This window comes from Lolium rigidum, chromosome 1, assembly GCF_022539505.1.
Source record: "Lolium rigidum isolate FL_2022 chromosome 1, APGP_CSIRO_Lrig_0.1, whole genome shotgun sequence".
Classification (NCBI taxonomy): Eukaryota; Viridiplantae; Streptophyta; class Magnoliopsida; order Poales; family Poaceae; genus Lolium; species Lolium rigidum.
In genome coordinates this window covers 358925433-358941417 of record NC_061508.1, presented here as the reverse complement: position 1 = coordinate 358941417, position 15985 = coordinate 358925433, and the positions used below count along the sequence as shown (strand labels likewise).

The window sequence follows — 15985 nt, the reverse complement described above, 5'->3', positions numbered from 1 at the left end:
TCCTCATCACACCCTGCCCTCATATCGCTCTCCTCGCACAAGACCGTCTCGTCAACTTTGCTTCTAGTTTTCGTCTGATAACTCGTCAAAACGCTAACTCGTGTATCGTAGCTTCGAAAGCTCGATTTGGATCGTAACTTGGATCCATTGGATGCACAGAGGAGATCAATGGATGTCACACATATATACTCAGAGAAGGCAAAAATAGGACGATCGAGTTTGGTTAGGAAACTTTATTTAATCGGTTTACCCTGACATTATCTCTAAATGAAAGCTTTGTTCGGTACGGACTTTGCTGGGTGTACTCGATGGTCGTGCTACGTGTGGCGCGAGGACTCTGTAACGGGAAGACGGACGAAATTTTTGCAAGGCGGACGACGGACGAACGGACCAAACCACGGAAACGCTTCTTCCTTTATTATTAGGTATAGGTATAGATAGATATAGATTAGTAGTGGGATGGGCGTCTAACAATGTTTTAGTAGTGAATTTGAACCGGTGATTTTGGTGATTGGATGGTCAAGATTGATCGGATCTGAGGCTTTGTCTCTTTTAATAATAGTGGAGATAAAACAAAAAAAGATAATTATCCGTGCAGTTTGGCCGTCTCCGCTGATCGCATCCCGGTCAACGGAGGATCGTCCATCTGTCCGTGAATCTCAGATCTCACGGTCAGGGAAATCACACGGCTACCGCTGCCCGAAAACCCCCACCCCTCAAGACCAACGCCGTCTCCGACGTGCCCTGCGGCACCACGCGATGCTTCCGGCGCTGAGGCCTCGCCTCCGCGTCCCCCTGGCTTATATCTGCTGCCGCCTTTCCTCATCCTCTTCCGGCGAGGGATGTCCTCCCGCCGCCCGCGCGGACCCCGCGGCGGTGACTGCGGCGAAGGCGCAGGAGGCGATGGCGGCGCGGATGGAGGCGTACAAGAAGGTGCAGGAATTCGACTGGTCCAGCGGCGCTGACTGGAAGACGGCCGCCAACATCCTCTTCACGGTGCCCCCCAAGCGCAAGGAATTCGGGTGAGCATTAGGCAGCAACCTTAGGTTCCAGGGGAGAAGCGTTGTGTCCGGTGTTGGTTTGGGGAAAGCTGATGTGAATAACTCATCTCGTTTACAGTAGTACGATTGATAGACGAGACAGGGTAGGAATCAACAGTGCTCGAATGTTCGAGTTTATAGGTGGTTCGTTTTCTGTATCTGATGTCTGATTGGTAAAATCTATCATCCGAGTTCGGAAAAAAGCTGACTTATCTCTGGTAACCAAAATTAGGTCCAAATTCCAAAGCATGACATGAAAAGGCGAGTCTAAGATCTATATTATTATTAAGAGTATGTCATAATGTCTATATGTGTGGTTATTCCTATGATGCTAATAGAAAGCATGTTGTGGAATCTATAGAACATCTTTACAAAATTGAGGACCATTCAATCTGTAACATTTCTTGCATTGCAGGTTTTGAAATGAATTTCATTTGTACAAACAAATTCCAAGTGACAGGCTTTATTGATTTCTATAATTACTTTTGTATTTCAGGCTTGACTTCCACCTTGTGCAGCTCTTCTTTGTTTGCATGCCCTCACTAGGTTTGTTTCATGATAAAAATGTATTCTTGTCTGATAAGCAAGTGCTTTGGAGTGCCAAATGTCAAATTCTGCATTCTTTTGTATGTTCACATTGTGGCTCTGTTTTGGTGTGCAGCTGTCTATTTGGTAGCCATGTATGCACGAAGAGAGATCAAAAGGATGGAAGCGGTAATATACTGTGATTTCCTCATATCTACACAGTTTCCTTTGGGATAAAATGTCTGGATGAAATAATTCGAATCTTCTACAATAGTGGCATAAAAATAGGACCTGCTGATATCTTCTTACTTACCTAAACATTGTGCTGCAACTTTTTTTCATAGATCAATGCTATTTAACTGATCATTTTCAGTTACAATACAACTGTATTAGCTTAAACAAATTGACTCTGATGACATTGGCTCTTTATTAAGTTAAGCTTAGTCTTCATAGATCAATGCTACTTAACTGATCCTCTTCAGTTACAACTATATTAGGTGAAAGAATTTGACTCCTAAGACATTGACTTTTAATCAAGTTAAGCTTTGTCACGGTCATTCAACCTTGTATATGTATCCTTGTTAAGTCGCCGCGCTGGCAGTTTGGTTAAAGCTCTGTTATGAAGTTTTAACCTAAAAGCATGTACAATGGAACTTGTCATGATATATTGTTAGTTGATGTATTGTAGACTATTCAAGCCATTGATTTGGAACAGTACATAGAATCTGTGTCTGAGATGCTCATAGCCCCTTACCACCTGATGCAATTAGAGAATAATTAATATGTGCCAAGGCACCGGTAGTACTTGCCTCAGTTGCATCGGTTCCTGAGCATTTTAATCAGAGAGCATACAAGTAGACACTCTAGTTTGGAGTTCTGTACATACATTATGAACATACAACCTAGTTACTTCTCATTTATTGTTTGTGCACTCGACTGTCTAGTATGCTAGGTGTTACTAGTATAAAATCTGTGTGTAGCTATGAGCAAAAAACCTTATACATGTTGACAAGACTAATTACTTTGTTGAATTGAGATTTTGCTTGACGTATCAGCAAATTCATATTGGATCAGGGTGTTTTCTCGAAACAGATTTAATTGGGTGGTGAGGATTCGCATCTCAATCTCAACCATTGGCAACAAGGGATGGTCGGTACAGCCTGAAAGCAAACACACAATCACCAGCAAATGGTTTGCTTGCAGGCGTGAAGATAGACTATGTGCATTACAGCGTATACCACATTAAGCAGTTGCAATTTTCTCAAGAATGACACAGTTTCCTATTCCTTAAGTACTGAAATATCGATTCGTACAAACCGTTGATGAACTGAACTTTCAAGGTTGCATGTTTGCTACTGAACTCTATTTATTTAGACATGAAAAGTATACTTTAAGTATCATCAAGCAGTTTGAATGAAACTGGAATTTCTGCAAGAAACACTTTCACATGTTGTGTTGGCACTTGATAGATTCTTGTAACAATAAGAAATTCATATTCAATAATCATTTACTGATGGAGTTTTATGCTGCTTGTTTCAGGAAGCAGAAGAAAAAAAGAAAAAAACCGAGGAACTAGAGAAACAGAAACAACTTGAAGCCGATTCTATTAAGGAGGATGCCGATTCAAAGCTGGCAACAGTGTTAGTCAGGTTAGATACACTGGAGGGTGTCGTTAAGGAAATTGCGGGTGACAAAACGAGAGGTTCCGTTCTTGATTTATCAACCTCAAAGGAGGCTTTGAAGAAGGTTGAGACATCATCTCCTGATAAGACCTCTGCTTCAAAGAGTGATGCAAGTAATAGTCAGCCAGCGTCTTTGAAGAGTAAGGACATCAACAGTGGTATAAATGCTCCGCCAAATACGACACAGCAGGATAGTAAAGGGGACAGAGACAAGCCAGCCAATGAGTCAAGGAGTTGATAAAGAACCCTCTTTTGGGGGCTTGGAGCAATTATTTGGAATGTGTTGCAGTCATCAGGTAAATTTGCAGTCTGTTGAATAATGATCAAGGGGTTAGGCCAGTTAGCACTTAGAAGGCATTGTTAAGTAGTCATGTTGATCCATTTGTCGGGAATGTGGGTACTTGCTCAGATTTGGTGTTGTACCTGCACACTCTTCTGCCCACGACAGAGTAAAAGCACTTTATACAGCCTTGCAGTCTTCAGGGTTTGTTATGCAGTACTAAATGTTGGGAGCAATAGTCAGTTTATACCTCAGGTACTGGTTGGATGATTGGATTAGGAAAATCACCCCAATTCTTGCATAAACGGGTAGAGTTCTATACACTAGTAGTCCCACAACTTGCGTGAGATGTGCAAATTAGTCCCACAACTTGTAAAATGGGGTACCGCAGTCCCACAACTTGTTTTGTTGTGCAAAACATGGTCCAAGCCATACATGAGGTGACAAGTGGCGATGTCTTTTATGCAAAAAAGTCCCCTCGTATTTTTCTATTAAAATGTATATACCAAACATTGCGGGGGCCACTTGTCAGAAGAGATAATAAAATTTAATCAAACGCTGCGGTGATTCGAACGATGAACCTACTGCTTGTTGGACGCATGAATCTAAACAATGAGTCAGACAGCAATTTCTGTTGACAAGTTTACATTACTGTATATAAAACGGAAAGCATAGCCCACGGATTTTCCCAGCGGCCGGTCGTGCTAGGTGTTGTTTGTCGTGACCATGCCCAAACCTGCTAATCTGAGTTTGAATAATGACATTACAAATCTAATTCATGTAGTGCTAGGTACTACTTGGAGACCGTTATGTTAAGTAGCCTAAATCTTTATATACATATATCAAGAAAAAAAATGTCTTCATATATACATGCATAGGACATTCATAGGGTCATGTAATCACAAGTTGTAACCGGAAGGTGGCTAAAAATAAGATAAGACATGCGAGTTCGGCAATATTTACGTGCGCATGTTCGTGATTCTTTATGTGATCAATCCGCTCGCGCTGCAGGTGGAGGTCGATGACGCGTCGGTGCCATGTTTCGTTGACGACTACATCGATGATGTGGACCTCCCCGACCTCCTCGCCGCGCTAGAGGACAAGGCAACCCTTTCGCCCGGAGATTCCGTCACCGACGCGGAACTCCCCACCGTCGTCGGTCTCGTCGAGGCGGCGAGCCGCCACGAAGCCAAGAAGGCGGTGGAGTGGCGGCAGATTGCAAATTAGCATCCGTACGAGGGCCTCGACGAGTGAAGGCCGAGTTGCCGTAGCCGCAAGGTCGCCGCCACGGCATTAGGCTCCTAAGCATTCCGGAGCCAGCTTGGCTATGTAACACGCCGTTGCAACTCATAGATGAAAAGAAACCTGATTGCAGTACGCGTTGTGGTATCTGCTCTGCAGAGGCTTGTGTCAGCTTGCATATTGCGTTTTCCCCGGCTTGTAATACGCGTTTAGAGTTTGCTGTTTGAGGAGTCTGCTAGAGATAGAGATGCTCTAACACAATTACCACCAATAACATATAATTAACACGAAGTGTGATTAATTGACACGAAGTGGTGTTGGACCTACATGAATACAAGGCAGATGTACGATCAAGTCTGCTAGAAAAAAATGATTAGATAGGTCACTGTGAAGGATAAAACACAAATGGTCGTGAGCCGCATTGGCTAGGTTCATGCGTCCATGAATGAGAAGGTTCACTGTTCGAATCGCCACACCGGACTACATAATTTTATTATGTCCTCTGACAAGTGGGTCCCACATTTGTATTGTAGAACTGTAGATATATTTCATTAGAAAAAATGGAATTGCATTTTGCATAAAAGACATCGCCACGTGTCACCTTCTAAATCACTTGGACCAGCTTTTGCACAACAAAACAAGTTGTGGGACTACGGTACCCCATTTTGCAAGTTGTGGGACTAATTTGCACATCTGACGCAAGTTGTGGGACTACTAGTGTATATAGCTCAAACGGGTATTTTCTCCAACCTCAGGGATTTAATACGGCTTGATATAACCCCGTTCCCATACCCATTTTATGGGTTGGCCAAAACATGTGTGTTGGTCGAGCCTGGTGGTCGGCAGATTAGCTAGACCGTCCTGAGGCTCCGTGTTATCACACCAAGGTCACCAAAACTATTTGTTTTGCTTACAGTCTCCGAATTTGTAAGATCCGATCATTTTTGTAATGATACTAGGAGGCAGTGGCGCGGCGCACGCCGCGCCCGTGGCCTTTTGTCTGCAAAATGTTATTAAGCCTGAATTAGTGCTAATTGTTTAAGCACTCGCAACGCCGCACACCCTTTTGGTGATGATGATGGCGTTGCGTTGATCGTGCACAAAATTATTTGTAGGTTTAATTCATTGGAAAGGCATATCCATATATGAATTTATTCTTTCCACGCCGTGGCCGTTTGGGGTTGGTGATGGCAAAGCATTGACTTGCACAAAATTATCCGTAGGTTGATTTATTGGGAAGGCACATCCATATATGAACTTATTCTCTACTATCCTTGATAGGTAAGAAATTAAAAATAAAATAGACGGAACACTTTGACTGAATTTCCATGCATAAAGGTAGACGTAATCATTTGTACTCTTCAGTTTGGAAAAAATATACCATTAGAAAAATATATACCAAGGTTTGACATTATTTACTCAAATTAGGGAGATATAATATTGAAAATCTAATGAACACCTGTAATAATGGTAGAAATAATTTTAAGCTGTGAGTAGACTGCTTCATTGACCAATTTGAATAAAACACAAACATACACTGGTATTAGTTATAAAAAGTACATGAAACCATGCCCCAATAAATGCTTGAAGATAATGCATCCTCGTGTACGTGCAAGAATACATTGTAGAAAACTTATGAGGTCGAAAATGGACGTGCATAAAAAAGACCATGACTAAAACATTTAAGCACACTCCTTTACTCCCAATGGCAAGCAAAAAAAAACACATATACATCAAGTTGATTAGATGCTTCCCAAAACATAGGTAGTTGGCAAAGGACAAATCTTCTAACCTTTAATGTTACCCAGTGGGTTTTTTTTTTGACTGTAACTACGGCGGGCGTGAGCCAGCCTGAACATATATTCAGTCAAGTTGCCTATGAAGCTTTTCAGCCTCTACAAGATGGGTTCAAATGAACCAGCGTACACGGAGGTTACGAGGGAGAAGAAGAAGAAAGGAAAAAAACGCACACCACCAACACACAAGACTAAGAAGAGAACAACAAAGTGGCCACCCCTCAAACTAGGGACGGTTGGCCGATCAGAATTCTCATCGCGACCCAGGCACATCAATCACGAGGAAGAGCCCCAAGGACATGAAGGAGGGACAACCCAGCTCGAGGACTCGCCGGAGTAGTCGAACGGCCTTGGTCCACCGAGACCCAGCACCGGCACTGCACCATCGACGTAATCGAAGGGCAGCGCGCATCCGAGACCACACTACGCACCGACACCACCTGTGTCGAGGGTGTGGCCGAAAGGTCACGCGCGGCCGAGACGACGCCACGACGCCTGTGTGCCACCGGCTGGAGTCGAAGGGCATCAAAGGCAGAGACACCCATAGATAACTCTCGCATGGAGCACCCGTCGCGCACCGAAGAACCCCACCAAGAACCCGACACCGGAGCCCCGCAACCGGCAAGAAGACGCCACCACCACCACTGCCACGGCTCGCCTCGCAACGGAGAGGAGACCGCACCCATGGCCGCCATCTGCATCACCATGGGGCACACCAGCACAGACGGAAGCAGCGTCCTCTGTAACTGATGGCAAGACAGAGGGGCTCCACACCCAGCCACGACGGCCCCCCGCGTGGGAAGCGCGTCACCACCATGGCCGCCACTACGAAACCATGGCACTTGTCAGCCCACTACAGGCTGATGGCTGAGAAAGAGGCGACGACCCTCGCAGCCACGCCACCGACCAGAAGCCGGCACACCACAAGCAGGCACACGCCGCCCGACACCACGCCGGCCAGCGGGGCCTAGGGGTTGGTGCCACCCTGCCACCGAGGCAGGCAACGGCAACCACCACCTCAGAAAAGCCAAACCAGAAGGCCGGGATGCCGCCCACCACGGGCCCGCCTGGCCCGCGGCAGGCCTAGCTCTGGCCCGAATCGGAGCACCACCCTGCAGCCGCTCCCTCCGCCGACGCCCGCCGCCAAGAGCCGCCAAAGCGCCGCCCGGAGGCCACCTTGCCTGCCGGGGAAGCGAAGCTTCCACTGCGCCGCCACGAGTCCGACCACAAGTGGCCGGCACCCCGCAAGCAGCCTCTCCGCCGCCCAACACCACGCCGGCCAGCGAGGAGGCCAACTCACGCCCACTGCCGCCGAGACGGACGAACGCCGGAGCCTGGGGGGCCGCCGCCCTGCCACCAATGCAGGAGACGGCAACCACCCCGGCCAGATCCGGGCGAGCCGGACCCGGAAGCAGCCGGACGCCTCCATCGCGAGCGCCCAGCAGCAGCACCTCGAGGCCCTCCACGCCGGCGCACAGCACCTGCAGCTCTGCCGTCGGTGGCCGCCACCGCGCCGCCGCGCCCCACGCTAGCACGCCGCCGCCGCTCGAGGTCGGCCGCCCGCGCCGCCACCACCCGAGCGAGGAGAGAAAGGGGCCCCGCCGCCGCCGACGCTGACCGGGCTTTGCCCGCCAGCGCGCCCCGGCGGCGGCGAGGAGGGGAGGGGAGGAGGTGGGGTGCGCGAGTGGCGGCGCTAGGGTTTCCGCCCCTGCCGTCGCCCGCAGGGGCGAGAGCAGGAGCCACGAAACGGTCTCTTAGATGTATAAGATGAGTGACTGATGCTCTCCTCACCCAGTGGGTTCTCAAATTGGAACTATTCGTAAATGCCGTATATTCTTAAACTCAAAAGGAGCCATATCATTTTCTTTTTAACCTACTTTTAAAACTACTGATATGGAAAAAAGGATAACAGTGCAAGGAGAGACATAACCTGAACGCAAAGAGTGTCAAGAAGGATAGAAAAACGTATAGGAGAGCCACATCTGCTGCGGAAAAGAGATAAAGAAGGAGCAAACAGCAGTGTAGATTGACAAAAAAGAACAACACAGAAGGAAGAGAACCACACATTAGTTAACAATATAACGGAACCACTAGGGGCTCCTCACAGTGATTCGACATATTAGACCGTTGGATATGCTCATTCAACGGTATAGATCAATCCACGTTACTGGGCCTTGTCTGCTGTGTAACGGCCGGCCGGACGTGACTGGGCTGCTACTCCCGAAACTGATCTAGACGTCTTCTCATCGATTGGGCCAACACCTCACGCCATGGGCCGCACGATCGCGAGGGACATGCTTTTGTTTCTCGGCCCTCCGGCTCGACGCTGCATTCCTGGGCACAATGGTGGTCGATTGAACTCCATGTTAATTGATGTGCGTTAAATCAATGCCGGCGGCGGAGACATAATAACGATGAAACTCTCGGACTCCCAAACTAATGACCGGCGGCGGAGACATAATAACGATGAAACTCTCGGACTCCCAAACTAATGAAGGTGCGTTTCTTCCCTTAAATTCCGTCAGTTTGTATATATGCTTTATACCAGCCTATTTTCCCTTGTGCTTCGCTCCTTTTGCCCATGGTTTTTTTTTTTGCAAGATTGTTTCTTACAGCGCATGAGGCAATCGCTCCGGCTCCGGACCGCTCATATGCGCCGTCGATCAGTCCTTGGAGAGCAACACCTTCTTTCTCGGTAATATTCCTTGCCTCGCCTCTGCCATCTTTCCTCATCTCTTTTCCCATCGCCGCCTTCTGTACTCATCCCATGCCAAACCTTTATGGTACCACCATCGTAGCCCCGGAGATCGACACTGAGCACGGTCTATTCGGAACCCCAACCGTAGCCTGAATGGTAGTTGTTCTCGCAGGTGGGGAAGAATTTCCATAATTGCTCTCACCATATTCTTATCAGTCATGATGTTTCCTCTTTCCGTTGAACTGATATAGCGTAATCAGATTGGCATGCTTTTGGGACCTGGGAGTAACTGTACTGAAGCACGCTGTTGTGTCAACATTGGTATAGTGTCTGTCACTGATTTTAAATACAAGTTAGCCAGTGATGTCAACCCTTCTATCTGGATGTGTAAAAACGATTTGCTTATACTATAGTACTGTTGAACAATATTTGGACTGGGCTTATCAGCCCAATCTACTTTACAAATGATTTATGTTGGTAAAGCAGGCCAGCCATGTGCTCCATATGTATGAGATACTTGCTGAAATGAAGCCTCTTTTATTTTGACTAGTACAAATGCCCGTGCGTTGCCACGGGTCCTAAAATTTTATTTCTCACTGCACATATATAATTCACAACTCATTATAAAATTTAAAATAAATTAAGAATATCATAATGTATTACAATATGATAATACCGAACGCAATAACAAGACAACATTGTTGTACATGTGTGTGGTTTCAAGTTCTAGATCTTCTTGTTAATTACTTTTCCATGGTAAGTCTCACACCTATGTTCCAAGCCGACAAAGATGTCAACTTAACAACCACTTCTTTTGAATGTATTATTGTCTCACAAAATGAGGATGCTGCAAACACAAGTATACCTGAAGAATACTTCTTTTCTGATTAATCCAAACAACACTTTGATATTCATAGTTAAATGTTCGTGTGTTTCCATGGAGAAAAATGATTTCATGTTGTCGGCATCGCAAGCACGATGACTTGAAATTTTTTAATACCCCATCCTATACAATGTCATTTTTATATCTATCACTAACCTTCTGAGGACCAACAACATGTGTTCTCTCTATCTATTATTACCCTTTTCGTCCATGTCATATTAGCGGTACTTTTAGTGTGTAAGTGCGTCAATAACAAGAATGACTTTGTTAATCCTAAATCGGCGCCGACTCAGTAATTGCAAAAGAATGCGGAATGTGAAGTAGCAAGAAAGAAATATAGTGTGTCTTTTTTGTGTGCACTGGTTTTAATAAGTAAATAATAAGTAGCATATACACAAATCCACATTAACAGACAATGCATACAACAGTTTATTCTAAAACCATTATTCCTCATTTCTCTTTTCCCGTAAGTGGCATTGTATTGTAACTCCTCTTTTTGTAGGGTAGGCGGAAGATTTATCAGATGGCTTGTTCAAACACTCGGCTTTCTTGTGCCATAAAACTAAAAGCACATGCATAGGAAAGACTGGCCACACACTTATATAACACCCTACTTTTTCTTTGCCAAATAAACCAGCAAACATCGATGTTTTTAGACATGTAGACAGTTGATTTGATTCCTGTTATTTTGTTTTTATTCTTTCCACTCCATCACGTGTCTCTCTCTAGCATGAACTTCTCACCATTTTAGCCATTTTTTGGAGGAAGGTAACTATCCACACTTCCATTATGTAAGTAAAAAAGGTTTTGTTGTCGACTATGGAAAGTGCAAGAATCATGAACAAGAATACTTGTGTATTCGTCTCGTACCCATATAGATACAAAGCTTGCTTCACCATTCTTCTTCCCTAGAATCTATCCAACAAAACTACTACCAAATATAAAGAACAACAAACAAAGATATATTTATTGCAGATGATATAATTTGTGTGCAAACATGAACAAAGATTTCACATTAACCCCTACATCAATCTTTATTTTTGAAGAAAGCATTCCATATGATATCCTGAAAAAATAGAAATACACAAAGAAAAACAACACGGCAGATGAACGTGCAAATTCTCGACCATTCCCCCTTCATTTTTTTTTATTTACAAATTTTTGATGGTCTGGTACATGATGGATTGCAGTTTAATGCTTGCTTAAATGGGGAGAATTTAAGAGCTTGGTCCCTCAATAGCAAAAGGCAGTCTTTCCTGTTTGTTTGCAACAAATCCACATCAAGAAAAATGTGGTATACTTTTACATGACAATGCTCCACTGATCACTTAATATACATGCACACAGAAGGCCGAAAAATCCACTAACCATGTTATTGTTAGTTTTGTTGTGATTCGTAATATATTAAAACTGAAACACTTGAACAAACCATCATTAATGATTGTTTCAAGCTTCTAAATAGTACTATGACTACAAGCATGTTTTAATTGAAACAAAATGAAACCTAGCTAGCCAGCACAAGATAACAAGAAAAAGGTAATTAGAAAATAATCACTACGTACCTGAAGCTCATGTAAATTAGTCACACAATTCAAGACAAAACTCTTGTATCTTTTGAAGCAAATTCTCCTGATTTGAATGTGTATCCATATATTCTTAGGAATGATCTCATAAAAATGTATGTCGTTTCAGATGCATCTCCATTAGCATTGTAAAGTGGAATGTTCCAAACAGCCAATGATGTCTGACTGCCAGTGGCATCCGAGGTCATCTTGGACTCTCCAAGGTCAAGGCCTGAATAAGTAGAACAATCATTTCTTTGTTCTTTCAGTAACCTCCACCTATGATCTTGCAAGTAATGCATACATAGCTGCAACTGAACTGAGACATGTCTGTATTCGAAGCTGAAGTACTAATCAAGTCAGATCACTCTTGAGATGGGAAATAGGAGAATAATGGCTCTGGGGCAGGGCTTGTGCTCAGCTCATATAGTTGCGCCTCGTAGTCCCACCGCCGAACACCACGGGTCTGGGGGGAGCCGCGCTACAACGCCAGCCAGGATGCTAGACTCTATCGCTAGGAGGAGCTTCAAGATGGTCATCTCCAATGAAGGCATCAGCAGTGATCGTTTCGGTGGGGAAGTCCAGAGCGCGCCAGACCTCCTGTCGCACTTTGGGATCAATTTCTGAAAAATAATCATTGAGGTGAAGTGTATTACCTAGGAGACCTTTTCTAGTAAAATGAGTGAGGTTTTTATTTTATATAGAGTAAGACTGATGAAAGTGGATAATAAAAATGATAAAATTACAAGTGCAACTAATGCGTAAAAATAATTAGGAGTTTAGGAATATGCATGGAATGAAAGCACATTATGCCAATCAACTATGGACGCTCTGAATATACATGCTACGGGAACAAAATGCAATGTATATTTTCGCACATGTCTAGGATCGTGATTGTAAGTTGACATAATTATTTACTACTAATTTGACTAAAAAACTTATGTAATTTCAACAATAATCGATAGATAAAATCTGAATATCATGAATTTCAGTGCAAAGGAGATATATCATTGATATTAATATGCAGTTGACTCGTGCAAATTGCTTGTACTACCAGATCATGAATGAACAAATTGCATCCTCTGCAGCCCTGAAACCAATAACCAAATCAATCACATCAAGATCATAGGAGGATCATGGAGATAAAATTACCTCGAGTTATATTTCTACAGCTTAAATTTCATGTTCTTAATCTTCAAACCTAATCAGATAAAAAATCGTAACCTTTTTTACTTATAACTCTAACATGCATTACAAAGACTTTTTATTCGGACATCAGAACAACTATGCAACAAGTCCGAAGTCAAAACATCTGGGAATCTTGAATTAGTAATTTTTGTTGTCTTTAGGACAGTAGAACAAAAATATTGTCAGAAAGGGACAGTAGAAGAAATTTGGTCTTTCCATAATCATATCAGCAACTTGTGTATGTTTGTGCGCAGCCAACGCAATGCCATAACTCTTCATCGCATCATAGCTATAGCCCATTTATTCACGAGAATCACATGCAGAATTGCAGATACATTCCTCCGCTGGCTTCGACCTCACGAACTAACCGCAAGTGAGCCAGATTTGTTAGTTTCGGATAATTGTTTTGAGTGGTGAATACAGATTTCATATTATTTTAACCTAGCACCTCCATCAAACACCTTGTCTACGCAAAATAAAAAAGTGCACAAACAAGTTCACATGCAATCTTCTTTAATGTACAGGAACAACAACCAGATATGAATAAAATGGCCACAAGGGAACAAGAACCTGCTTGTGATTGCCATTGTAGCGTCCATCCTGCCTGCGATTTAGAATACCCTGGTTCCTCTTAGACGACTTGGACATGTAGAACATAAAGATGTAGAATGCCCTAGCGTTGGGGAGACAATGGGTAGGAGGATCTCAGTCCATGCGCGGGGCAGCAAACTGAAGCATGTTCACTCTGCAATTAACCAAGCAATGTGAATTAGAAGAGTTAAAGGATATGCAAATAAAAACCATTTCAAAGTACTGGTTCTGCAATGAACAATCACATGTAGATGGCTGACGTAAAATTAATCTCAGAAGAGGTTTTCTACACCTTTCTCTTATATTTCTCTTATCTGAGGCAAATCACAACTCCACATAGTTGGTGATGTGCATGTAACAGATCAGGTCAACACCAAAAGCTCCGAAGTAAGAAATGACGATCCAAAAACTGGTTACGCTTAGATGTAGAATCACATTGTAGTATACTCCTGGGGGTGCCACTATACCGTGTCCCTATTATCATACAATTATACAAGGTTCCTGAAGTTGTTGTTCAGACTAATTTCATCCTTGGTACCAAATATGTTTGACTTATGATTTGAACATGAAGATGTTGAATCACTAACGCTTTATGCAGAGGTAAACAAGCATGTGCAAGAACAATATATGAAGGTAAGAAATTATCTCATCCCTATTAGGACATGTACACTCCGGGGCGCTTGGTTAGGCGTTCTGGAGAATAAAAATAAAGGGTGCTAAATCTGATTATTAGCTAAGCGATGGATTTCCAACAGTAGGGGCTATTGAGGCCGTAAAGAGCGATTGCTTTTTGTATGGATTTTTCTACGGCTGGTTTGAATCCTTCCGTGTGGATAAAAAAAAAAGAGCGCCCGGCGAATGGTTAAGCAACGACACAATCAGCATTCCCAAGATCAGCGAGGATTATGCCATAACTGCCAGGATTATGACCCTAGCGTCTGTGCTAAGCATCTTCATTGTAGATGCCCTACCGTACTCAAGATTACTCGCATTCTTTATGTAATACTACGGCTGAGGTAATTTCTTAAAATAGTAATTCGGAAGACAAAGTACTCACCGTCTCATGTACAGTGAGTATTTGACTTCAGTGATTACACCAAAAGTACTAAATAGTGCCATTGAAAGGCCAAATACGATTCAGATCTCAGGCCAACAAAAATTCTCAACTGAAGTAGAACTTTTAGAATTAATCAACTTACGTAGTTCTGGCTGATATAAATTATTCCTAGCACAAAGAGGCATTAAGCTGCAGTATGAAACAACAACAAAAATCAATATCGTCATCTCCATCGGGAATTACCTGTTGCTGATACTATCATTGGAGCGCAGCTCCATCGCCGCATCCCTTAGTGAGGATCAGACCGGCCAAGATCGGGGATGGATCTCCAGAAGGAGGAGGTCGTCCACTTGGGGTTGCTCGGGGCGGAGCTTTTGCTGGAGAAGGGCCGAACTTTGAGGAGGCCGAACCTCGAGATGGAGGTCATCCGGATGTGAGGAGGCGCTCCGCTCAGCGATCCGCTCAGACGACTGAGGGAGGGTGGCTGGGGCGGGGAGCCGGGGACACGAGAAGGGCGGCGGCTGCAGGACTTGTGCTAGGGTTCAACGAGGAGGTCGGGATGCAAAGGAATTGGCAAGGAGGCAGGTGGATCAGTGGATGGGGACTTAGGCAGGAGTCAGGATGGAGATGGGAGGCGGTCGTGGACAACGAAGTCGAACTGGAGGCGGCGGTGCTCCTGGTAGTTGGACAGCAGGATGTTGGTGAGGCGCGCTGGCCGGGATCGGCAACGTCGAACCTGAACGCTCGGTCTCATCGTCGGGGTGAACTCAGTGGCCGGCAGAGGAGATGCGGCGTGAGGGAGGGCGGCTAGGTATTGGTGTGGTGACGGCGGCGTTGGGTGTGAGACGGGAGAGAAGATGTATTGGTTTGGTTGGAACAGCGCTTACATCTGGTGGGCCTGGCCCACTTAGGCGCGTGCGGTTGAGTCGAGGATCGACGAGGACGACGAAAAGTTGGTCGTAGTGAGAGTTTGGCAGAATAGGGAACATGTTCCTCCTTTTTAAGTAGTGTAGATGATACACTGAAGACTTCTTCGTCATGTGTTTATGATGAATAGTTTGAAGGAAGATCCAGTATGTAAATTCTATGAATCATCTCCCGGTGTTCTTTATCATTTATTATAGATTTGTGTTCTTATGCCTTTTGCACTTCGTGCTTCACAATAATAAACAATCATTGACTTCTTGGAAGTATGCTTCAAAGGGTGGATTTCTAAGGTATTCTGAAGGTACAACACTTATCCTAAAAGTACAGCTACTTTTGGGAGTGCTTTACTTCTTGTATTATTGTGCAACTACTTCCTGTATGGTTGTGCAGGGAATAAGTATCGTTTTGCTGCTTTTTCTTGGTCTTGCTCTTTTTCCATTTCACGATCTCTTCTCTCAACCCCATGACTGCAGTTAATCTTTGATTTTGCTGTTGTTTTACTCTCCCTAAACTC

General features: G+C 44.2%; 1 protein-coding gene and 1 long non-coding RNA gene across 3 annotated transcripts; one reads left to right on the top strand and one right to left on the bottom strand.

Annotated features, from left to right (window-relative positions):
- Positions 1-748: 748 nt before the first annotated feature.
- LOC124702671 lies at positions 749-3751 on the top strand. The gene is made up of 4 exons (XM_047234834.1): positions 749-1022; positions 1537-1586; positions 1702-1754; positions 3105-3751. Exons 1-4 carry the CDS (start codon positions 760-762, stop codon positions 3483-3485), a joined length of 747 nt encoding a protein of 248 aa, XP_047090790.1. The 5' UTR covers positions 749-759; the 3' UTR covers positions 3486-3751.
- A 6063-nt stretch (positions 3752-9814) lies between these two features.
- LOC124702661 lies at positions 9815-15364 on the bottom strand. 2 transcript variants are annotated; one of them, XR_007002591.1, is made up of 3 exons: positions 14788-15364; positions 11705-13641; positions 9815-11074 (listed from the first exon to the last, which is right to left on the bottom strand). It is a non-coding gene; the product is annotated as an uncharacterized LOC124702661 (long non-coding RNA). The 2 variants fall into 2 exon arrangements; XR_007002592.1 differs by lacking the exon at positions 9815-11074 and adding an exon at positions 11087-11402 and having other exon boundaries at positions 11709-13641.
- Positions 15365-15985: the final 621 nt, after the last annotated feature.